The sequence below is a fragment of the Macrosteles quadrilineatus genome, unplaced genomic scaffold (assembly GCF_028750875.1).
Source record: "Macrosteles quadrilineatus isolate MER2022 unplaced genomic scaffold, UCM_ALF_1.0 Scaffold_4__1_contigs__length_99947679, whole genome shotgun sequence".
Lineage (NCBI taxonomy): Eukaryota > Metazoa > Arthropoda > Insecta > Hemiptera > Cicadellidae > Macrosteles > Macrosteles quadrilineatus.
The window spans coordinates 25,126,900-25,151,234 of record NW_026542597.1 but is presented as its reverse complement, the minus strand read 5'-3'; the positions used below and the strand labels follow the sequence as shown (position 1 = coordinate 25,151,234).

Here is a 24,335-nt window from a genome sequence, read left to right as displayed (position 1 = left end):
TAAAACGTTAGGTGAGAGAAGTAAAAAATTATTGATATGCTAACCTCTTGTGCTGTTTGAAAATCAGTTGCAATTTTATGAAACTCAACTCGGCTTTACTTCTAAATTGTGTGAAGAATGTAAAATCCTTACAACAAACACTGCGTGTTACATAATTGTTTGGTCCACACTTCAGTCGAGTCGTTATATTGCATATTATTCCGTGTAATTTATTCCAATTCAATTAGCGTAAGTTATCGGGTGGCAATCTTTTTCCTTTGCAATTACATGCATGTTATCGTTGTAATTGGTTTTTCAAATAACTAAGCGGGTTTACCTATAACCTATGACTATTTGAGGTTAAAGGTATTTAATAATAAAAGGTTATCGCCAGTTTTAATTGCCCTCTCTGTCTAGTTGCACGTGATAGTTCCAAACATGGAAGCACAACGGGTGGAAAGTGCTCGTTGGCATTTAGAGTGGTGTTTAGTAATTAGTTGAGAGTAGAGTAGAATGAGAATAGCACCGCGGCCGCCAGTACGCCAGGTGGTCGCTCGGCCGTGTTCGGATGTAATCGGTCGTTTCCGCCAGTGATCTCGTTACGCCTGCGCAGAGACGACCGAGCGACAAATCATTCGTTTTATCGACCTAATTAATTGCTTTAGTTTCTTTACTCGCCGTGTTTTGTGCCATTTATACTCTTAAGGCTTTGTTTATTGTGGTTTGTTTCACACGAGGCTATTCTACTTTCGCTCCTTTGTTTCCCATTGACGTCGTATGTTTAATGTATGGATTGTCCTGATGGTTAAACGTTTTCTGTAACTTACAAAGGTTACACACTCGGGCTTTTGTTTGATTGCTGTTGTCAAGCTTTACTATGAGTTGTGCTCTTTATAGAACATAAGTATCTTAAGAGGATTTAGTGATAAGCCGCGTGTTTATAGTGCTCGCATTCAAATATGAAGTTCGTTTGTTAAAGAGTTAGTTTTTAGACACAGATTCCATTTGTCGTCGGGCTACCGGGTATCAATTATTATGATGTTATCCAACAAAAAGATCTATGTACATCCACTAGTAGCCCGGATTATTTTTTGCACCCAAAGTTTTAACAAAACTAATACTTTTGTAATGTATTTCCTATCGCTACCATTACAGTTAGTCTAATCGGCCATATCAAGGACGAGGTAGCGAAGTCGTGTCCCGTTATCCATACAACCATCGCGGCAACGTAGGCCTATCGGCGGAGATGTTTAGCTAATTGACACAAACCGATGCCAATTAAAGGGGAATTATTTAGCCGGTTATCTGTACAGTTGTGTGCCACGAAAATAATCAATTAGAAGAGCAGAGATGGCTATCCAACCGTCGCTATGTAGGGGCGACCGTGCCGCGGCGCGCTGGCTCACTTCACAGGCTTTCTACTTTGGTCCCGGCTTTCAACTTTTTGCGACTTTGTTAAATTACCACTTGTTCTTTTAAATAAAAAACTCAACAAGTGACATTTTCTGTTTTGGAAGGTGGTTAAATATTTCTTGCTGTGAGCAGATAGCCGTAGATAGGCTAGATGATGTTTTAGTGGTTTACGTTTTAGCGAATTTCCCTATAGGGAAGTAGCTATTACCGTAGGTCTCATGGTAAGACTTAGGCCCGGGACCGATTTACTTTTTCATTTTAATGTCCCCAGAGGCCAAAAACACCATTCGTTCAAATTTTTATATATGTATATATATATATAGGTATATATATATATATAGATTTATATATATATATATATGTGTCCGTGAACACGATAACTTGAGTAATTTTTATCCGTTTTTGATGAAATTTGGTTTGTAGGTGTAAGGCGGGATAAACTTGAATGATTTCGCGATCCAGCATGATCGGACCATGGGAACAGGGTTTTATGGGGGGTTTTATGGGGTAAAAATTGGTTTTTCTCACTTCTTACCCTCAAAACACAAAATTTCCCAATTTTTCTCCAAACCTTCTTAAAGAGCTTAAAAAAACAAACAATTCAGTATATCAAAGTGTTTTTGTACGATTATTGGTTATGGAGAAAACTAAAAAAATGGTAAATTTAAAATTCCCATGTTATTCTTAGGGAGAATATTGTAAAATGTTGTAGTTTGCTTGTTTATGGATATATTTTGATCAAACTTGGCAAATGTGTTTATTTTATAGTAAGCTATCAATATTTTACTAAAAACACACTACTTTATTAGTTTCCTTGTAGCAGCAAACCTAGGTAATCGTTAAATTTAACGTTATTTAAATAGATCAATTGAAAATCAATTCGGCCAAATGGAAATTCGCTTAGACGGCAGGTTTGCTGCGGCGGGGGTATTTTGTAAGTACAGTAGTTGTATGTATAATGTTTTGTGTTTGCTCCTCTGGTTGGATACTTGTGAGTCGGGTCGTATTTTAATCGAGATCGCTGATCAGTGGGTTGGTCACTTCGTAGTAACAGATTAGAGTTGGTCTGTAAAACTTAAGATTTAAGCGTACGTGGAGGCTAACGGATATTTTGGATTTGCCCGCCATAAGAACAATGTTAATTTCAAACAGCCGCTGAAGAATAATTTACCACAAAATATATACATTCAAATACCAAAGTGATTGTAATTTAATTATCTATGGTGCTATGAGATAAGACCGTTTCTTTGTGGTTTTGTAATTGTTTTATGAGTTTATAGCTTGGCTCCAAGGACTCTCTCTAAAGGGACGTTTCTACTGTCCTTTGGCCCGCGCTAGCAATCAAGTTATCGATTCGGCCGACTTAATCCAATCAACTTAATCTTGTATCAAATCAAGCAAACTGCTCCGTATTTGTTTCCCAATGGATCACGGTTGCAGGCAGTGGGTTTAATATTTTTCGGGATCGTTGATTATTGATTGGCCGTACAGATAACGAAGTAAATGATTTTAGTTGTTCGCTTAATCTCAAGCCTAAGGAACTTACTATGAACCACGCTAGCAATCAATAGACATCGCTTCGGCCGAGGGTCGCCGGAAAGACAGTGTTGCACTGTTCCCTGTTTGTTCCCTACGGATCACAGTTACAGACAGCGATTGCGTTGCACTGTTTCCAACGGATCACAGTTGCAGACAGCGGGTCGCATATTTGTCGGGATCGCTGATCGCTGATCGGTCGCGGTGGTGATGTATGGGTTGGTTCTCACAGGTACAGTTATACCCTACTGTTGACCGGAACCATCATCGATACTATCAGTCATGGATCACCCGCCACACTTCTTGTACCAATCAAATTGGTGTCCCACTGGGCTCGTTGATGGGCCTACATTTCGTGTCATACCGTGAGGAGATTGTAGGTTTGGTATGTGTAGAGGGCACTGTTCTGTAAATTACCCTGTAAGATAACCTTGCATAATCTGCAAGGTTTTTCTTGTTTTTTCTGCAATCTGCTCATATTGATACAGTATCACTATTTGGACGTAATGTACACTGGAAGGGGTTGAAAATGCTGGATTTTCAGGCAAATGCCAAAAATGAAAACTGAAACGGAATATAGTACTTTTTTATCATGTCTGGCCGGTACTATAGTGGCTGCTATATCTTTGAGACACCCTACATTAATTTAACTTTTTGATCAAAACATTACTTTTATTTTATTTATTTATTAAAGTATGAATATTTCGTTTTACAAATTATATTGTCCAAAAAGTTGCAAAAGCATAAAAAGGCTTGTCTACAGCTAACTTTATTTATTGAAATTCATAGTTATATGGTACTCACTGACCATATTACAACGGCATGTGTTATGAACCCTTTGGTCATAAGGTATGTGTGGCTAACATGTCTCAACGCCAACAAGTAGTGCCAACTTTTAATGGTAAAGATAATAATGAAAATAGTTGTTAAAGTTATCGAGTCGTTTTCTTCATCAGGATCACTTGCGGGATCATAAATAACATTGTTGAATTTATGTGAAATGCCTTGGCAGTTTGCAGGACTTTTTGTTCATGAGGTAGATTGAAAGGACTTTCTTGCAATGAGATCCCTTTGAGCAACATTATAGTTACATTGATGTTTGTTGCAGGTTTCACTGGGACTCAGTGTGAGATTGACATCGACGAGTGCCAGATCAACCCTTGTCTCAACGGAGGTATCTGCAACGACCTGATCAACACCTTCAAGTGTACCTGTCCCATTGGCTTCACTGGCGCCAGGTGTCAGACCAACATAGATGACTGTGTCAGCAGCCCTTGCCGCAACGGGGGTATCTGTCGAGACTCCATCGCTGGATACACTTGTGAATGTCCCCCAGGATTTACTGGTAAGGATATTCATGTTTATTTATTTTAAGAACCTCCTTTATTTTGTCATGTTATGACTGATGTAAGCTAATTTCCTTGCGTCAACAGATTCTTTGTGGGGTTATTCACAATACGTTTCACTACTGACTTTATAAGTCAGGGATAGTCAAGTTAATGGTTTGTTATGGATTTTGATTTTTTGGTCCTTCGATAATCTTATTGTTTTTTTATCATTCTGTCTAAAAGTAAGGTTAATAATACTTATTAGGTACATATTCTTATCAATATGGAACCACGTGAGCCATATAATCCTAGTCATATTAGTGGAACAAAAGTGGTTCCTTTTTATGAAAATATTAGATTAAATATTTGAAATAGAGCACAAGAGCTTTGTTTTGGTTTTTCTTGTTCAGTAGCTGACTCTTTACCATTTAGATATGTCTGCCATCATAACAAAAATCCTGACAACGAACCTGATTTTGAGTTCCTCTCGAAGTGTCCTCACTAACTGTTTCTCCTGTCAAAATGCTAATATAATGGCAGCAATGCAGATGTGTTTCATGTAATTAAAACAAGCACACCTCTAAAATGTTAAATTTAACCAACAGTGTGTTGGTCAATGATTTACCTTTGTCTTCTTCAGTGTTTTCATCTCTTGAATTATTACACAGGATTGAGTTGTGAGACCAACATCAACGACTGCCAGTCCTCGCCGTGCCATCATGGAGACTGTATTGACGGAGAGAACTCCTTCACTTGCCAGTGCCACCCTGGCTACACAGGCTACCTGTGCCAGTCACAGATGGACGAGTGTGCCAGCAACCCGTGCCAGTACGGCGGACATTGCGAGGACCTCATCAATGGCTACCAGTGCCGCTGTCGCCCAGGCACCTCCGGGCCTAACTGTGAGATCAACGTCAACGAGTGTTACAGCAACCCTTGCCGCAACGGAGCCAAGTGCATAGACGGAATCAACAGGTTTGTTACATAATGTCACGTTTGAAACAAATGTTGAAAATATGTGGATATTTATAAAGATATATAATTTGTAATTAAATAGAATTTAGGGAGAAAAATATTTTGTAATTTTAAATGGAGTTTAGGGAGAAATGTGGTTGATAAAGGATTTTTTAAAGGGAGAGTTTACTAAACATCTCAGAAATTTAAGTCCAGGATGCAATAAGTAAAAACACTTTGTTCATTCAACGATGTTATTTTGTTTTATTGTTAGTTTTGTCGTAAGAGTAGATAATAAAGAAATGTATCCCTCAATTTTCTACATAACTAATAAGCTCAATATTTAAAGAAATTGAAAAATTGTACACGCTTATACTGGTTTAGTGTTTGGGAGAAAATGTGACTAAATAAGAGGTTTATTTGATCACTGATATTTTTGTCAGGTTTCTCTAGAATGTAGAACAATAGGATCCTCATGAATCCTTATCCTTATAAAAACTAGGTTGGCACAACAATTCTCATTTAGCAGTCTCAAGTATTTGGTATTTTGGACACTTCAACTTTAACTTATATTCTTTATGTCTTTTTATTTAACTTATTGTCTAGTTCCTTCGTAATTTGTAATTTTGTCTCCAGATACTCTTGTGAGTGCCATGCTGGTTTCACGGGACTGCATTGTGAGACCAACATCAACGAGTGTGCATCAAACCCTTGTGCAAACGGAGGCCTGTGTGTGGACCTGGTGAATGGCTTCCGCTGTGAGTGTCCGCGCGGCTACTACGATGCTCGCTGTCTCAGTGATGTGGACGAGTGTGCGAGCGATCCTTGTCTCAACGGAGCGACTTGCGAGGACGGCCTGAACCAGTTCATCTGCCACTGTCGTCCTGGCTATGGAGGTAAGAATAGAAGAATAGTCTGTGGTTAAGAATAGGCTTACTGTACTTGTTATATTTTTTAACTGGTTAAAACTAAAGTAACATTTGGTAATACGATTGAAAAAAGTTTTGTTTGTGGAATTAAATTAGGGAATTTAGTGATTTTGTTTTTGAAAAATCATAGCTTTCTTATAATAGCTTTAAATTTAATAGCTTTCTTCTGTCAGAAGCATTAGGAAAGGCTACTGAAACAGGAGGGGCAATCAATTGAACCACTCTATTAAACATGGCGGAGTATATAAATATGGGAAATCAAGCATCTTAACCCTTATGGCATAAATAATACCTTGAAGAATATAAGGAGCAACATTTTGTACTTATACTAATATTATAATAAATATCAGTTAGTTCAATCGCATTTATATATCATCCAAATGCCTATTAATTAAAAACATTATAATTTCAGGCAAACGGTGCGAGTTTGACATAGACGAGTGTGGCAGCAACCCTTGTCAACACGGAGGTCAGTGTATTGACCGGCTCAATGGCTACATGTGTCAGTGCCTGCCTGGCTACATGGGTACTAACTGTGAGACCAACATAGACGACTGCGCTGGCAATCCTTGCCGCAACGGAGGAGCTTGTATAGACCTGGTCAACGCGTACAAGTGTGTGTGTGACTTGCCTTACACTGGCCACAACTGTCAAGAGAAACTGGACCCTTGCACTCCCAACAGGTGAAGTTACAAGAAATAAGTAGAATTTTATGTTTTCTAATGCACAGATTAGTCTTGAAAACAAGTTTTTGTATTGGAAAAACATTAAAATAATCATTCCAAATTAGCACCACATATCATATTTTTGTTTATATTTTTATAGTTTTATGATGAAAGGGTTATAATTTAAAGTAAACGGGAAACGGTGAAAATGATTGTATATAACAAATAACAGAAGTTATCAAGTCAAAATTTAATCTTCCTGTAGTGTCTATAAAATTATTAGTATGTAAACAAGTAATTTTGGGAACGTCTTGTCCTCAGAGAACTATGAAGTAGTTAAAACAAGAAATAATAAATATTGAAAGAAAAAAACTGTTAAGGGGTAGGCAAACACAAACTTCTAATACCAGACCCACAATCTATAAAGTAAGACCCAAAAGCGTGAAAACTTAGTGATAGTGATGGGGAGTTAATGTTATTTGAAGGGACTATTATAGGATAGAAACAATCTTGTTACCATATACCTTACTTAACTGTGTTCCACCGCAGGTGTCAACACAACGCTCGCTGCTCACCCTCTTCCAACTTCCTAGACTTCTCATGCGCCTGCAGTCTGGGCTACACAGGCCGCCTGTGCCATGAGGACGTGGACGAGTGTCAGGTGTCTTCACCTTGTCGCAACGGAGCCACCTGTCAGAACACCAACGGCTCGTACCAGTGTGCCTGTGCTAGAGGATATGAGGGAAGAGACTGTCTCATCAACACTGACGACTGCGCTTCATGTGAGTGCTCCAAACATATTAAGAGTTTACTGTATGAGTAGCTAATTATGGTCTTTACCTACAGGTGTTGTTTTATCCTACAGTTGGCTACATTAATGCTTTCAGTGTGAATATTTGACTAACACTAGGACATTTGCCCACATTAAAGTAAAAGAAAATACAAGGATTTGTGTAAAATCAAATCAAGTGAGATTAGTCACTGTGTAATAATTCAAACTAATTTTTTTCCTGGTTACTTACTAGGGATGGACGGGATTGAATTTTTACTTCGGGACGGGACGGGACGGGATTTTTATTTCCTTCCCGATTTTCGGGACGAGACGGGACGGGATTTTTTTCTGTGCATAAAAAGAAAGTCTTGAGTATTGCAGTTACCAAAAAAAGGATACAAAATCAATCTTTACCGTTTGTGGCACTGATCTATAAAAACCAAAAAATTGGTAACAATTTTTCAGGTACCTATAGAAACTTGTGACTCGCGGTCACGGTGCGATCGTCAAAATGACGGCGGTAACGGGGTGATCGTCGGTATGACTCCGCGGTCAAGTCGTGATCGTTGGTATGACTCCGCGGTCACGGGGTGATCGTCGGTATGACTCTGCGGTCACAGGGTGATCGTCGGTATGACTCGCGGTCACGGCGCCTTTCGTCGGTATGACTCCGCGATCACGGCGTGATTGTCAGTATGCCTCCGCGGTCACGGGGTGATCGTCGGTATGACTCCCCGGTCACGGCGCGATCGTCGGTATGACTCCGCGGTCACTGCGTGATCGTCGGTATGACTCCGCGGTCACTGCGTGATCGTCGGTATGACTCCGCGGTCACTGCGTGATCGTCGGTATGACTCAGCGGTCACGGGGTGATCGTCGGTATGACTCGCGGTCACGGCGCGATCGTCGGTATGACTCCCCGGTCACGGCGCGATCGTCGGTATGACTCACGGTCACGGCGCGATCGTCGGTATGACTCCGCGGTCACGGGGTGATCGTCGGTATGACTCACGGTCACGGCTCGATCGTTGGTATGACTCCGCGGTCACGGGGTGATCTTCGGTATGACTCGCGTTCACGGCGCGATCGTCGGTATGACTCCCCGGTCACGGCGCGATCGACGGTATGACCCTGCGATCACTGCGTGATCGTCGGTATGACTTAGCGGTCACTGCGTGATCGTCGGTATGACTCCGCGGTCACGGGGTGATCGTCGGTATGACTCACGGTCACGGGGTGATCGTCGGTATGACTCACGGTCACGGCTCGATCGTTGGTATGACTCCGCGATCACGGGGTGATCTTCGGTATGACTCGCGTTCACGGCGCGATCGTCGGTATGACTCTCCGGTCACGGCGCGATCGTCGGTATGACCCTGCGATCACTGCGTGATCGTCGGTATGACTTCGCGGTCACTGCGTGATCGTCGGTATGACTCCGCGGTCACGGGGTGATCGTCGGTATGACTCGCGGTCACGGCTCGATCGTTGGTATGACTCCGCGGTCACGGGGTGATCTTCGGTATGACTCGCGTTCACGGCGCGATCGTCGGTATGACTCCCCGGTCACGGCGCGATCGTCGGTATGACCCTGCGATCACTGCGTGATCGTCGGTATGACTTAGCGGTCACTGCGTGATCGTCGGTATGACTCCGCGGTCACGGGGTGATCGTCGGTATGACTCACGGTCACGGGGTGATCGTCGGTATGACTCACGGTCACGGCTCGATCGTTGGTATGACTCCGCGATCACGGGGTGATCTTCGGTATGACTCGCGTTCACGGCGCGATCGTCGGTATGACTCTCCGGTCACGGCGCGATCGTCGGTATGACCCTGCGATCACTGCGTGATCGTCGGTATGACTTCGCGGTCACTGCGTGATCGTCGGTATGACTCCGCGGTCACGGGGTGATCGTCGGTATGACTCACGGTCACGGCGCGATCGTCGGTATGACTCCGCGGTCACGGGGTGATCTTCGGTATGACTCGCGTTCACGGCGCGATCGTCGTTATGACCCTGCGATCACTGCGTGATCGTCGGTATGACTTCGCGGTCACTGCGTGATCGTCGGTATGACTCCGCGGTCACGGGGTGATCGTCGGTATGACTCCGCGGTCACGGGGTGATCTTCGGTATGACTCGCGTTCACGGCGCGATCGTCGGTATGACCCTGCGATCACTGCGTGATCGTCGGTATGACTTCGCGGTCACTGCGTGATCGTCGGTATGACTCCGCGGTCACGGGGTGATCGTCGGTATGACTCACGGTCACGGCGCGATCGTCGGTATGACTCCGCGGTCACGGGGTGATCTTCGGTATGACTCGCGTTCACGGCGCGATCGTCGTTATGACTCCCCGGTCACGGCGCGATCGTCGGTATGACTCCGCGGTCACTGCGTGATCGTCGGTATGACTCAGCGGTCACGGGGTGATCGTCGGTATGACTCGCGGTCACGGCGCGATCGTCGGTATGACTCCGCGGTCAATGCGTGATCGTCGGTATGACTCGCGGTCACGGCGCGATCGTCGGTATGACTCACGGTCACGGCGCGATCGTCGGTATGACTCCGCGGTCACGGGGTGATCGTCGGTATGACTCGCGGTCACGGCGCGATCGTCGGTATGACTCCCCGGTCACGGCGCGATCGTCGGTATGACTCCGTGGTCACGGCACGATCGTCGTTATGACTCCGCGGTCACGGCGCAATCGTCGGTATGACTCCCCGGTCACGGCGCGATCGTCGGTATGACTCCGTGGTCACGGCACGATCGTCGTTATGACTCCGCGGTCACGGCGCAATCGTCGTTATGACTCCGCGGTCATGGCGCAATCGTCGAAACGACTTCGTCTCCTTCGTTCGCGGACCTATCGCTCGCAATAGCGGCGTCATCGGCACTCGCGAAGCGGCAAAATCGCCGGCGATCGGACTAAATCCCGTCCCGAAAAATTCCCGAATCAAATGTAATCCCATCCCGATAATCGGGAATATTTTTTTCCCGAAAAATTCCCGAAATTTCGGGACCCGTCCATCCCTATTACTTACCCACTGATGTGTTCCACAGTCCCCTGTCAGAACGGAGGTACCTGCCTAGACGCAGTGGGAGACTACAGTTGTCTCTGTGTGGACGGCTTCACCGGCAAACATTGCGAGGTGGACATAGACGAGTGTCAGTCAGGGCCTTGCCGCAACGGAGCTACCTGTACTCAATACGTGGACTCGTACACTTGCACATGTCCACTGGGCTTCTCAGGGATTAACTGTCAGACCAACGACGAGGACTGTACTGACTCCAGCTGTATGAACGGTGGCTCTTGTGTCGACGGAATCAACAGCTACACCTGCATCTGCCAGCCAGGGTATGTATTTGTGGATAGTTCTTGAAACTCAATATTTTGTGTGTTTGAATCATGTGTTTTATACAAAGTGACAAAGGAACTATATAATTATGCATTTGCAATTTTCACCACTAGTTTTAACCACGGATAAGAAGTATTTGAATTATTTCATCCTGATCTTGGTAATGATAGATTTGCTACCTTCCATTCACAGATACACCGGCACCAACTGTCAGTCGCGTATCAACGAGTGTGACAGTGCGCCTTGTGCCAACGGTGCCACATGTATGGACCACATCAAGTACTACAGTTGTCACTGTCCGTACGGATACACAGGCAAACATTGTGAGAGCTACGTGGACTGGTGCGCCACAGATCCTTGTGAGAACGGAGCTCAATGTCGCCAGAAGGACAACTCCTACCAGTGTCTGTGTGCGGCCGGCTGGACTGGCAAAGTGTGCGACGTGGAGATGGTCTCTTGTAATGATGCTTCTATCAGAAAAGGTAATCTTCATGATCTTTGTGAGAAGTGAATTTAATGTGTGTTCCATCCGTATTTATCTTGATGTCACTTTAATTTTGACTGGAACATTGTCTGGTTAGGCGAGTAGTTTGAAGTGAATGCCTTCAAATCTGAAGTTTATTGTTTTGATCTTGAGAATCGATTCTAGACCTATTATTTATTACCTAAGAAAATTATTTATCTCGTTAATTCTTTAAAATCACCAATAGCAAACTAAATATCCCAGTGATATTAGGATGGCATCTTAAGGTTGTCATTATATATTTGTCGAGGCACGGTCACCTGGTTGGTGACTTGAAAAATATAAAGAATTATTTTTTAACTTTGGTTCTTATGTTTTAATTACCAGGATCAGCTTTTGCCCGTTTAAGTAAACTTGTAAGTCCAACCAATTTATACACAGGCTCTAGAGCATTTGTTGATGTTAATTTTGAACCGTTTCTTCAACAACATCTGTTTCTCTGTCAGGTGTTTCCCGAGAAGTGCTCTGCAACAACGGCACGTGTGAGGATATCGGCAACAGCCACCGCTGTCACTGCATGGACGGCTACACAGGCAGCTACTGTAGTGTGGAGATCAACGAATGTGACAGTCAGCCTTGTCAACACGGAGCGACCTGTGTGGATCTGGTCGGCTCGTACACCTGCCACTGTGACAAGGGCTTCCAGGGACAGAACTGTGAACTCAACGTGGACGACTGTCAGCCCAACCCTTGTCAGAACGGAGGCACTTGTCATGACCTGGTCAGCAACTTCAGCTGCTCTTGTCCACCGGGTCAGTGTTATAACTTTTACAACATTGTATATGGGTAGGAAGCTATTTAACCACCTCCCTAACCAAACCAAATCGACAGAAAAGATGGATGATAAAAAAACAAAACAAAAACTACTTAGGGAACATTTGGAACTACTTTGTCCTTATTCAGTTAATGAATTTTTTTGTAACTAACGTCACTCTTTTTGTTTTTTAAATTTTTTAATATATTACTAACTACAATGAAATTAAATATATAATATAATGTATTTTGTTGTGAAAAACTGACGTGTCATATGTTTACTGGTGATGTATCACAATTATGTAAATTCTGTGTGACAAATAAACATTTCATTTCATTGTCTCCATCAACATGAGCAGTATAGCCTAATTTAAATTGCTTTTGTTATTTATGTGCGTAAAATGTCACCAATTCAACTATCATTTACACTTATTTTGACAATAAATTATGAAAGTGTGATTGGTGTGTTTTCATATCAGAAACATATATAAAATAAACTAAAGTTTTTATTGAATCGTGTTGTCTAGGATTGATGATTTTGAGAGAAAAATTGAAAAAAATTCACTAAATCTTTAAGTTTTCTTTTTTTAAATAATTATGTAATATCTTGGAAAAAGCTTTTAAGGATTGTATGATTGCATTATAAAAATCTCTAATTGATGTGGAATTTTAGAATGAGATAAGCACTTTTTTGTCATTTTGTGTAAAACACATTTTGCTACGCTGCCGGTAACACATATTCTGCACTGTTAGTTAAGTATTAAAAACATCCTGTAAAATTATTATTGTCTACCACCAGTGAGCACCATTTTTACACTTTTCGTGTGCAGGTACTCTTGGCATCATCTGTGAGATTAACGTAGACGACTGTGTGCCGGGCGCATGCCACAACAACGGCACGTGTATGGATCGCGTGGGAGGCTTCGAGTGCCACTGTCCAGCAGGGTTTGTAGGACCTCGGTGTGAGGGAGACATCAACGAGTGCCTCAGCAACCCTTGTGCTGGCCCTGGCACTCTGGACTGTGTACAACTCATCAACAACTACCACTGCAACTGTCGGCCCGGCTACATGGGGCGTCACTGCGAAGTCAAGGTAGGCTCAATGGTTAATGGTTGGGTAAAATATGGGTGCTTGTCTTAAAAGAAGTTGCTGGTTTTCTCCTGAGGGGTTCAGTTCAATCTTTGAATTATCACTAGGTTATTGTGTGTTAAATAGGGTTGATGGTGGATACAAACAAAATCAGGATATGGACTGTTTCCAAAAATATAACAGATAATCGATCGATATTTTGTGGTAAACATTTTCTTTATTATGTTCTTAAAATAAAATATTTTCATCTCGCTTTTTAATAGCAATATTGTGTATAGCCACTCTTATACCGGAATTTGCATCAACATTTACAACACTTAATTTATAACAAATGGTGTCAACAATAATTTTAAACTTTTTTTTAACTAATGATTAACACTAATGCTGTCATAATCTTTTGTTGTGCTATATATATGGATAATCTTTTGCTCAGCTTAACAAAACATCTCTTAACATCTCTTAACAAAATTATCTCTGTCCATGAGTTTTAACTAACTTTAAACTTGTTTAAATGTTCCAATTAAATGTTTTAAAACTATTTTATGATTTCATTCATTCTGTTGCTCATTTGAATCTGAACTTTTAGTATGTTCAACTGGAGTAATAACACCAAAGCTTCTGTTTTACACAATCATATTAATTGTGCAGGTGGACTTCTGTGAGAGTAGTCCATGCCAGAACGGAGGAGTATGTAACCCACTAGAGGCCGGTCACTCGTGCTCTTGTCCTGAGGGCTACTCAGGTCGCAACTGTGAGTTCTTCGGCTACGACTGTGACTCGGACCCTTGTCAGAACGGAGGCTCGTGTCAGTCCCTGGACGGAGGAGGCTACTTCTGTGAATGTCCACCTGGTGAGTTAAGCCATAACGATTCATAAGTATTTAATTTTTTTTAGAAAAAGACCGTTAACCAGAATAGAATTTTTTATAATAAACCTTATTAAATTTTTTTATAAAAAAGGGATAAAATCCAGCAAGCTTACTTTTAAAAATTTTTGACTTGAGGGAAATCGGTACTCAATAAAAGATCCCAGAACATGCCACTCTTTAATTTCAGCTACATACAGTTGTAGTCATCCCTTCTTCCTTAATGCGCTTACCCAGACTTAATGTTTCTAATCAAAGTGCTTTTTCCTCCAAAAACTAAGTCAACATCTCTGAATAAAACAATTTTTCATTATAAACTTATTTGTTAGCAATAATTAATGAAATATATCTCACAATATCCGTACAATGTTCTCAGGTACTGCTGGGACTCACTGTGAGCTGGATGCCCTCAACGAGTGTGCCAGCAAGCCTTGCGCTCACGGTGCTGCATGTCAGGACAGAGTGGGTGACTACGCATGCTACTGTCCTCCTAAGTGGGCCGGCAAGAACTGCGACACCTACGACCCTAACTTCCGCGGTGGCATCGGTCGCAACAACGTCCAGCCTCCACCACTGATATCCATCCAGGAGAGAGAGATGGAGAAGGAACTGGAGAAGTGCCGTCTGAACAACTGTCGAGCCAAGTCCGGCAACGGTCGGTGCGACGAGGAGTGCAACACCTTCGCTTGTCAGTTTGACGGCAACGACTGCTCTCTCGGTATCAACCCGTGGCGCAACTGCACAGCTCCCATCAACTGCTGGGAGGTCTTCATGAACGGACGGTGTGACGAGGTGTGCAACAACCCTCAGTGTCTGTTTGACGGACATGATTGTGAGAAGACATTACAGCCTTGCAAGTGAGTGTATAAGACTAGGTCTATATGCCTATGACTTTAATAATTATTATTTTCAAAATAAACTTATCACACACTTTTTTATGTTTTTAATAATAATTAGTGTTACATAAAAGATGTGATGTTTTGCACTGTAATATTCCTATTTGTGAAATTCATGCCTATAATTCTCAAAAACCAAATTAGTACCTCCTTGTGTTACATGATTTAAAATTATGTGGCCTGATACAAAATAAACCCAATTAGAATAATTAACACTGAGTTGAGTAGTTATAGTGCTTATCTCAAAATCTTTAGATCATTGGTTCAATTCCAATTTGCATGGATGGACCGTGATGTCATTTGTTATTGAGTTTTCAAATAATGATGAACAAAAATCTTAAGTATAGTGGCACAAAAAAAGTTTTAGTTTTTATCCAAACCACGAGCTTTAATTTAAAATGTTTGTTCTATAATAGCCCTATCTACGACGCCTACTGCCTGAAGCACTACGCTAACGGTTACTGTGACTACGGCTGCAACAACGCAGAGTGTAACTGGGATGGTCTGGACTGTGACCAAGGGGCGTCTGAGCTGGCCGAGGGAGCCATGGCCATGGTGCTGCTTATGGACATGCAGAGCTTCCTCAACAAGAAAGTCACCTTCCTGCGAGAGGTCAGTTGTACATCTGTTTTGTAGGTCTTGAAAATATAAAATTCTCTTGCAGAGTGTCTTATAGTTCTTCCCAAATATCCTTGATCTAGATGTTTTAGTTGACCCCAAACTGTTTATAAATTGTTTTAAATAAAATACTTTAAATTCCAATCCGTATAAAGTTTATGTTGAAGATAAGTGAAGTTAGAGGTGTCACTTGTGTTGTTTGTTTTACTGTGAAATAAGTAAACATCATCATATTTGCTGCCGTAGCAAATCTCTAAAATTCCCCCCACACCCCTAATTTTTTATTTATACTCAGTTCTGAGATTTAATGTGAAGGCTTGAATGTACCCAGAGCAAGCCGTATCTGATATAATTTGAAGCATAAATTTTGTCCAGCTTTCAATAATACTGGCTAGGTTGGTCTAAAAGCTGCACAAGATGGTCCACTCTATTCTACATTCTTCCTTCCTTCATTTAATTGGTTTAACTCTAACGGTTAACTCAGAAGCATCCCCAACGTAATTTAATTTCAAAGTCGTCCACTGGATTGCAGCACTAATCAGAACACTGATCACAACACACAGTTCACTGTACGAGTTCAGGGAGGACATGTTACGATGCCCTTACAGATGACTATGGTAGACTAAATTTATTTGTTGTACAGTTGGGTCAGCAGTTGAGAGCCACAGTGCGTATCCAGCTGGACGAGTCAGGACGTGAGAGAGTTTATCCTTGGAAGATGTCTAATGGAGACGCAGGCTCCCGAGGAGTCATCATCTACCTGGAGATTGACAACCGTCGCTGCGCTCTAAATCAGGGCCTTGGTATCCCTGAGTGCTTTGTTTCGGCCACTGAGGTAAGTAACCCTTTCGATTGTTTAATTTTTTTTCATAGAGTTTATTTTCCTTTTAATTATCTTTGGCATTGTGTAGTTTATCTCACAGTTAAAATACACAAACCATTATCTTTACCCTCAAAATAAGGGTTGGTAGTTTCTCTTCTAATAATGAACTATTCAATTTACACTCCTTTTAAAAATTAGTTTTGTAGCATGGTGAACAACTTAAGGAATAAACATTACTAAGCCTATAGCCTATATAGTATAAACAATGTTATTTTCTTCTTTTGTTGTAAAGATTTTAAAGGATCTTACCACTGATGGATTTCATCAGTGGTGTGGCGGTACAAAATCCAATGTAAGAACAAGAACTTTGTTGGTGGTTCAGTGTGGGGATAAACCCGGGGTAAAGTGCCTTAATAAAAGTTGAGAGGAAATAGAATTGTGGAATTTCTACTACAACACTGAATTCATTTCCATCCTTTCTTTTGTGAGGATTGCAAGTTTACCTGGCTGGAAAAGATTACACTCATGCACATGAGACACAAAACTACCCTATACCCAAAACTACACATACAACCTCATTTTCAATCTAGTTTTCTGGCCATCATTGGATTTCAAGACATCGCTTTCTTCAAATAAGATCTTTCTTGGTTGTTGAAAATGCTGTCAATGACAGTAAAATATGCTAATATTTGCGTAGAGTTTAAAGTTTTTATTTCCTTTACCAGAGAAAAATTGTCCCATTCTGTTTAGCCTGCTGCCCTCACTATAGTCCTAAAACCATAGACTGTTATGCTCTATGGTTCATACTTAACCAAATCATGTCTTCAGGCGGCAGACTTCCTAGCAGCCACAGCGGCGACTCACGCTCTCTCCACCTCGTTCCCCATCTACCAAGTACACGGAGTGTCTGACAGGGATATCATTGAGCCCGACAGTCCCAACCGCAGCAAGTACATCCTGACAGGGGTCATCCTCACTGTGCTGGTTGGTCTGCTGCTGGGCGTGCTTGTACAGGCGCAGAAGAAGAGAGCTAATGGCATCACTTGGTTCCCGGAGGGCTTCTTGCGGAATAACAGGTCAGTTGAGACTAAATATGTACATGGGCTTATAAGTCTTACAGAAGATATGGTTTAATTTGTATTTTTTTTCATTGTATTGTTTTAAATCTTTGATAAAAAGTAAACTTAAGCCAATATATATTTTTTTTTTTTTTTTTTTTTTTTTTAAAGAGGTTGGCGGCCTCTTTTAACCTTGCATTTGCCCGTCCACATAGACTAAGCGCCCGTGCGTGGATCGTTAACAGCAAGGCAAGGAGTGAGCCGGTACAGTACAAAGGTGAACTGTACTGATAAAATTTTATCGGTAGTGACCAGGATCCGAACCCACGACATCGCTGCCTTGGGCCCGAAGTCCGCGACGCTACCGACTGAGCCACCGACTCACTAACTATGGTCAGATATGGTATCAGTCAAGAAAAAAACCATGAGTTTCTTACAGTAACAGTCTCTTAAATAAGACCCTAATTGTGTCATTCTTTCGAGATGGCTACTCCTCTTTTACACATGTTTTGATTCATCCAAACCGCAAAAAATTATCCTTATCTTTCAAAGAAAAGTAGGCCTATTCTTTTGCTATGACTATTCAAAATCGACAATCTTCTGCAATAATAATCTCATTGTTTTATTCAACTGCGTAGAAGTGCACCTAATTCTGTATCAATTGTGGGTATAACAATCAACAATCCATTACAGTTGATGTTCTGTGGTTTCAGTGGACAGCGGCGCAGGTCCAGACGCCGTGGGCCGGATGGACAAGAGATGCGTAACTTGAGCAAGCAGCAGATCGCTTGTGTCGATGTCCCCGGTGCACACTGGTCAGACGACGACAGTGAGCTACCACCGAGCAAGCGAGCGAGAGACAACGGCTACGCTAGCGATCACACGGCCATCACTGACTATGAGGACATGTGGGGACAGCCTCGGGCTCCTCCTCCGATACTCACACCTCCCAGCATGGTAAGTTGGTTAGGAAATATCTCCACTAGGATGTGTTAGTAGCTTCAGTATGAAAGAAAAGTGTGAAAAGTATTATTTGGTAGCTACAGGCCTAGATGGCGTTTCTTATCAGTTGAAAACGTCATTTTCACCACTCAATAATTCTGTTTTTTTTGTTGTTTTTTTATCTGCTAGGGAGATAAACAAGGAATTATTTGTATTTAATTTTTTTTTTTATCTCAAATGCTTGACCATTGACCACTGATGTGTGCATGTATTAGAAGACACTGAAGACAGGAAAGCATTGTTATGATTTAAGTCTGCCTGCAAGGTTTTCCTGACTTCTAATATTAGTCAGTATTAACAGCAAAAATAACATAGTGCAGGTCCCCAGTTTATAAAACAGAAAACTGGTTTCCTGCCTTAGCTCCCACTGAACTATTGTGTTCATTGTTGTTGATGTTAACATTTTAAACAATTTAAATCATAAATACTTTGAATAAACTTTTATAAAAACTTGTACTAGTTATATGTTAAGTTTAAATACCATTTATAAAACTTATAGACCGATTTAGGAACACTGGTCTTGTTTACTAATTACATTTTGTTTGTTGAAAAATATGAAACCTTAAAACAGTTTGGGTGTTTTACATGGTGAATGTTGCGTGTACAGGAAGGGGTAGATGTGCGACTCCCCTGTGGAATGACTCCACTAATGGTGGCCGCAGTGAAGGGAGGAGGGCTGGACACCGGAGAGGAAGAAGAAGATGACAGTACAGCAGCTGTGATCGCAGACTTGGTAGCTCAGGGAGCTGAACTTAACGCAACAACGGACAAAACTGGAGAAACCTCACTGCATTTGGCAGCCAGGTAACGGCACTGTTGATCATGTCTTTAGCTCTTCGTAATCCTTACTTTTTTACTCACTGAAGTATCTACACATATCCCAGTTGGTATTCGGCCTCATCAATCATGTTGAAAGAGTAAATATCCCTCCCCTACCTTGGGAGGGAAATTTTCTCTTCCTCATTGTACCCCCAACAAACCTAAAACCTCTTGCGGCCCTAGGTGCAAACACACTGTTCCCTTTTACTAAAGGGGCCCTGGGCTTTCCAGCTGGTCTTCTGCCTCTTGGAAAATACAGTGATTATTATTGTTTGGAGCTGTTCCATTGGTCTTTGGGGAGGGATTTGATGGCTTTTGTGGTAAATGCATATCAAAATCTAAGTTGGTAAAAGTTACAACATTCGTTAATCAATTGAAGTTTTGAAATATATTAGATTTAGATTGTCTCAAAAAGTGTTATTCATTGACAATATTACTTTGTTTAAATATAACCATTAACATTCTTTGTTAGTGCTGCTAATCTGGTGATCTTATCATATCCATGTTTATAGAAAGAACATGTTCAGTTTACAACCCCTTTTGATCTACAGAGTGCTTAGAAATTTTTTTTTTTTTTTAAGTTACCTTACACTACTTTTCAACTTTGGTTCACCTTGGTTCCTCTCTCAGGAACTATAAATGCTTTCTTAAAATGTTTATTTCGTTCCAATAAATTTTTTTAGTGGTTAGAAAAGGAAAATGAATAAAACTTCAATTCAAATGCTACAGACATAACACATAATTAAGAGAAACCAAGAAACACCAGTTCTGGGGAACACCCCAGTATAAGGGTCTAATATTTCTGGATTATTAAATACAAGCAATCATCCAAATAAATAAATAAAATTTTTGTATATGTTTGTTGACATTTGACCATGTATGTGCAGGTACGCAAGGGCTGATGCAGCCAAGAGACTGCTAGATGCCGGAGCAGAAGCTAACTCTCAGGACAACACAGGAAGAACACCTCTACATGCGGCTGTAGCAGCTGACGCCATGGGAGTCTTCCAGGTGCGTAATATATGCTACTCTTTAATGTCCTTCCTTCTTGCCTAGGACCCTAGACTTAAGCCCTGAACTTATCCCATTAGGTCAGGGTAGGTCTAAAAGCTCATGGAATTATCACTAACCTGAAGTCATTGGTGTTTGGTGGGATTTGAACCTGAGACCTTAGGAATTGAAGCCATCAACTCCACCAATAGTCCAGCTCACCCCCTAGTAACAAATGTTATTAAAAACCATGGTATCTAAAAGTCAATGCTATATCTTAGATGCATACTCATACCAACATGGTTTTGAAACTTATCATATAACCCTAACAATTCAAATTTCATAATGTAATTCACATTACTATCTATCTTTTCTAGATACTATTAAGGAACAGAGCAACAAATTTGAACGCTCGAATGCACGATGGTACAACCCCACTGATACTGGCTGCCAGACTGGCCATCGAGGGAATGGTAGAGGACCTGATCAATGCAGACGCTGACATCAACGCAGCAGACAACAGTGGCAAGACTGCATTGCACTGGGCTGCTGCCGTCAACAATGTAGACGCTGTCAATGTGCTGCTGGCTCACGGAGCAAACAGAGACGCACAGGATGACAAGGTGGGTAACGCAGTCAGTGTTCACATAGCACAAGTGTGTAATATGTAGACTTACCAACTGTTGACACGTTTAATATTAATTTGTTTGAATATTTTTTGTTAGCGATTGATGGGCCTAGTTAACACCAAATAAACTGAGTAGGTTAATTAATTAAAAACGTCATCATGGTATAATGCCATGGCTAAAGCACTAACTACCATAGTGTAATTTATTTATAGCTCCTGGTGTGGCCTTATGGTTCATCCATATGACCATTGTTCAAGCTTCCTTAGTTTAAAATTGGTTATCTGATTTTTTCATCTTTTATAGGACGAAACACCACTGTTCCTGGCAGCAAGAGAGGGAGGTTATGAAGCTTGTAAGGCTCTGCTGGACAACTTTGCCAACAGAGAGATCACAGATCACATGGACAGACTGCCTCGTGATGTGGCTGGTGAGCGTTTGCATCACGATATTGTGAGGCTGCTAGACGAGCATGTGCCTCGATCACCTCAGATGGTGTCTGTCATCTCAAACGGACCTCTCATAGGTAGGTTGAATATCTCACTTTCATGTATTCGATCTGGATTCGTGTTTTTTGGTATTTTGGTCAGATATTTTGGAATTTGATATTTGGTGGGAAATTAGGAAACATGTCAATGTGAAAAGAATGTTAATTTAATCTTTGATTTTAATAAAAAATTGATCATAGAGCATAAGGAGATAGGTTTTCAGAATTTTTGTGAGGATAACAAGCTTACCTAAATGGGAGAGACACTCTGGCACAAGAAACACACAACTGTATACTATTATACAAAAAATAATAATATTTTTAGTTATTGACATACAATATTTAAGTTTGGAGAGAGTTTGTTTCTAATATTACTGAAGTATTATAACTTTTGGGTATGGTGTAGAGTGTAGCAACTCATGTGCCTGAGTACTCAATCAGATATCCCTAAACAGCTAATGTCTATTATTCATGACTAAATATGGTTGCTTTTACCTGTACAGGGTCTCCAAATCATCATCACTTGATAAGCCAACCCACCGTCATTGGAGGAGCTTCAGGCAAGCCTCCGAGCAAGTCCAAGAAGAGGCCGAAGTCCGGCAACGGAAGTCCTAACAGTCCGGACATGGATCTCACTGGTCAAGTGATCCGCAGAAAGCCGAGTGTCAAGAAAAGCAAGAAGCCTTCAACTCTGGAGGACGGAGCGATGAGTCTAGAAGCGACCGTTTCACTCTACAGCAACGCAGGTCTGCCGCAGCCTCCTGCGTATGAGGATTGTATCAAGAACGCAGTGTCTCTGCAGAGTCTGCACAATCTGGGGTTGGACCCATACTCGTACCAAGCAGTGTCCGGGTATCAAGACTCTCCACCACACAGTGTGTCCTCCCCCTCCCCTGTCAAGAGTCGCCCCTCCATGCCTCTCTCTCCCACACACATGGCCGCCATGCGCGCAGCCACGCAGAAGCACGCGCAGGCCATGCAGTTCGACTTCCCCTCCGACCTTTCCTACATGGGTTACCCTCCTGCGCAACAACAGCAGTACTACCACTACCTCACCCCTCCCTCCGAGAGCTTACAGACTCCCGAGAGTTTCCCCACCCCCTCCCCAGAGTCCTCCTCACCATGCTATTGGTCGAGCTCCTCCCCTCACTCCAACTCGGACTGGTCTGAAGGCATCTCTAGTCCAAATAACAACAAACAACCAGAGCCTATATATATTTAATGCCTTTTTTAACGTTTGTACAAAGTGTTTTCATACAAGACTAGTGTATTTATTTACGATAATTTGTTCATAATTTTCTAGACGAATCAAAGGACTGTTTTAAAAAGGTGGATACAATTCTGTGTTTGTTTTAAGGTGCAATTTTATCGGGAGCCTTTAAGCATTTAATCCACATCCGTTTTCAAGCTATTTATTTATTGTGAATCGTTTATATTCACAGTCCAAGTAACGTAAGTAAGGATGAGTTTGAAGTTATTACGAGAGTGTTCACAAGACATACATGAGTAAAGGTTCAGGGATAATCTCTACCGATGGCAATCGTTGTATTGATTTTCCAATCATTTTATCAGTAGTTAAGTTAACGTGATAGTCTGTGACTATTTCCTGGCCAGACGCGACTGTGATATTCACAGTTTTGTAGTTTTCAATATTTTTATTCAAAACACCGTTTTATGGGTGTAGTGAATATATTTTAGCGTAACTTGAGGTTTGATCTCCTGTGTTGTATTTATAATTGTAATGTAAGTTTTAACAAGATTGGACTATCACTTGCTCAAAATGAGTATGCTCTCTTCGTGCCTTTGAAAAGAATCAACTACTGTGGTAAGAAGTGCCAGCTCCGTGGTGTCTTTCCTCGTGGTAATTCCTTTTGTAAATAAAATACTTTTGTACAGCTGTAGTTAATTTTTAGGAACACCTTTCTTTGTTTTATATATGTGTTGTTCTAAATGAACTGATCAATCCATCTGTTTGAAAAATTAATGTGATGTTTTTTAGTTCCTTATAAGTTGACTCATGAGGTTTTTCACAAATTTTGGTGACAATTTTAATAAAATTTTTTTTTTCTTTTAGGGTTATATGTACACCTTATACAACAATATTTTCAATACTAATTTACTTTCTTTCAGAGTATTAAATATACAATGGTCCATTTCAATACGATCTATATTGTAAAGAATTGCCTTTTCATTGTTAGTAGTAGACGTGGTTCATATAAGATGGAGGTGGCATCCAACCACTAGCAGTTGGATTGGCAGTTCATTTTGTAGTAGGTATTGTCGAGTACCTAATTGTGTAAAGATGTTATAAAGTAGTAACTCACTAAGTTACTTGGTGATACAATTTTTAAACTGTTTCTATTATATATACATTTTGTAAAATAACATCCTTTCATAAGTATAGTTTTAAGTTTGAAATAGTTGATTTATTAGTAGGAAAAGTTGAATCTTTTTTGTAATATATACTCCATATGTATATAATTCGAGAATCTCAAAAGCAATATGCAAGCCATGACACTATGTAAACTCTAATACTTTTAAAAATTATTTATTTTATATTATTAGTATGGATAAAATATACAACTGATTTTTCAAGTCATAATGATTTTATGTTGTGTTTTTGTTTTTATGGTTTGGTTTTACTAAATTTACTCACCTCAAGGTAAAGTATAATGTAAACAATAAAAACCGTTATTAGTTTGGAAATTTAAAAACTTTATAAATTTGTTGACTTATACAGATTTTGTGTGTAATTTAATTTACTGTATTATTTGTGTTTTGGTATTGCTAAATTTTGTTTATATTTCCAATATAACAAAATATATAAACATTATGTTAAGTAAAT

At 41.0% G+C, this 24,335-nt stretch overlaps 1 protein-coding gene across 1 annotated transcript in view; it reads left to right on the top strand.

Annotated features, from left to right (window-relative positions):
• Positions 1 to 23,385, top strand: part of LOC128992717 (neurogenic locus Notch protein) — a 138,057-nt gene extending 114,672 nt beyond the window's left edge. Inside the window, exons 9-28 of the mRNA XM_054416438.1 lie at positions 4,037 to 4,273; positions 4,925 to 5,231; positions 5,847 to 6,106; positions 6,552 to 6,822; positions 7,354 to 7,586; positions 10,645 to 10,939; positions 11,133 to 11,422; positions 11,910 to 12,215; positions 13,047 to 13,309; positions 13,955 to 14,156; positions 14,548 to 15,028; positions 15,484 to 15,679; positions 16,329 to 16,520; positions 17,337 to 17,584; positions 18,280 to 18,523; positions 19,176 to 19,372; positions 20,275 to 20,398; positions 20,755 to 21,000; positions 21,310 to 21,529; positions 21,994 to 23,385. Coding sequence (XP_054272413.1) covers positions 4,037 to 4,273; positions 4,925 to 5,231; positions 5,847 to 6,106; positions 6,552 to 6,822; positions 7,354 to 7,586; positions 10,645 to 10,939; positions 11,133 to 11,422; positions 11,910 to 12,215; positions 13,047 to 13,309; positions 13,955 to 14,156; positions 14,548 to 15,028; positions 15,484 to 15,679; positions 16,329 to 16,520; positions 17,337 to 17,584; positions 18,280 to 18,523; positions 19,176 to 19,372; positions 20,275 to 20,398; positions 20,755 to 21,000; positions 21,310 to 21,529; positions 21,994 to 22,712 — 5,531 coding nt within the window. The 3' untranslated portion in view covers positions 22,713 to 23,385. The remainder of the gene's footprint in view (positions 1 to 4,036; positions 4,274 to 4,924; positions 5,232 to 5,846; positions 6,107 to 6,551; positions 6,823 to 7,353; positions 7,587 to 10,644; positions 10,940 to 11,132; positions 11,423 to 11,909; positions 12,216 to 13,046; positions 13,310 to 13,954; positions 14,157 to 14,547; positions 15,029 to 15,483; positions 15,680 to 16,328; positions 16,521 to 17,336; positions 17,585 to 18,279; positions 18,524 to 19,175; positions 19,373 to 20,274; positions 20,399 to 20,754; positions 21,001 to 21,309; positions 21,530 to 21,993) is intronic.
• Positions 23,386 to 24,335: the final 950 nt, after the last annotated feature.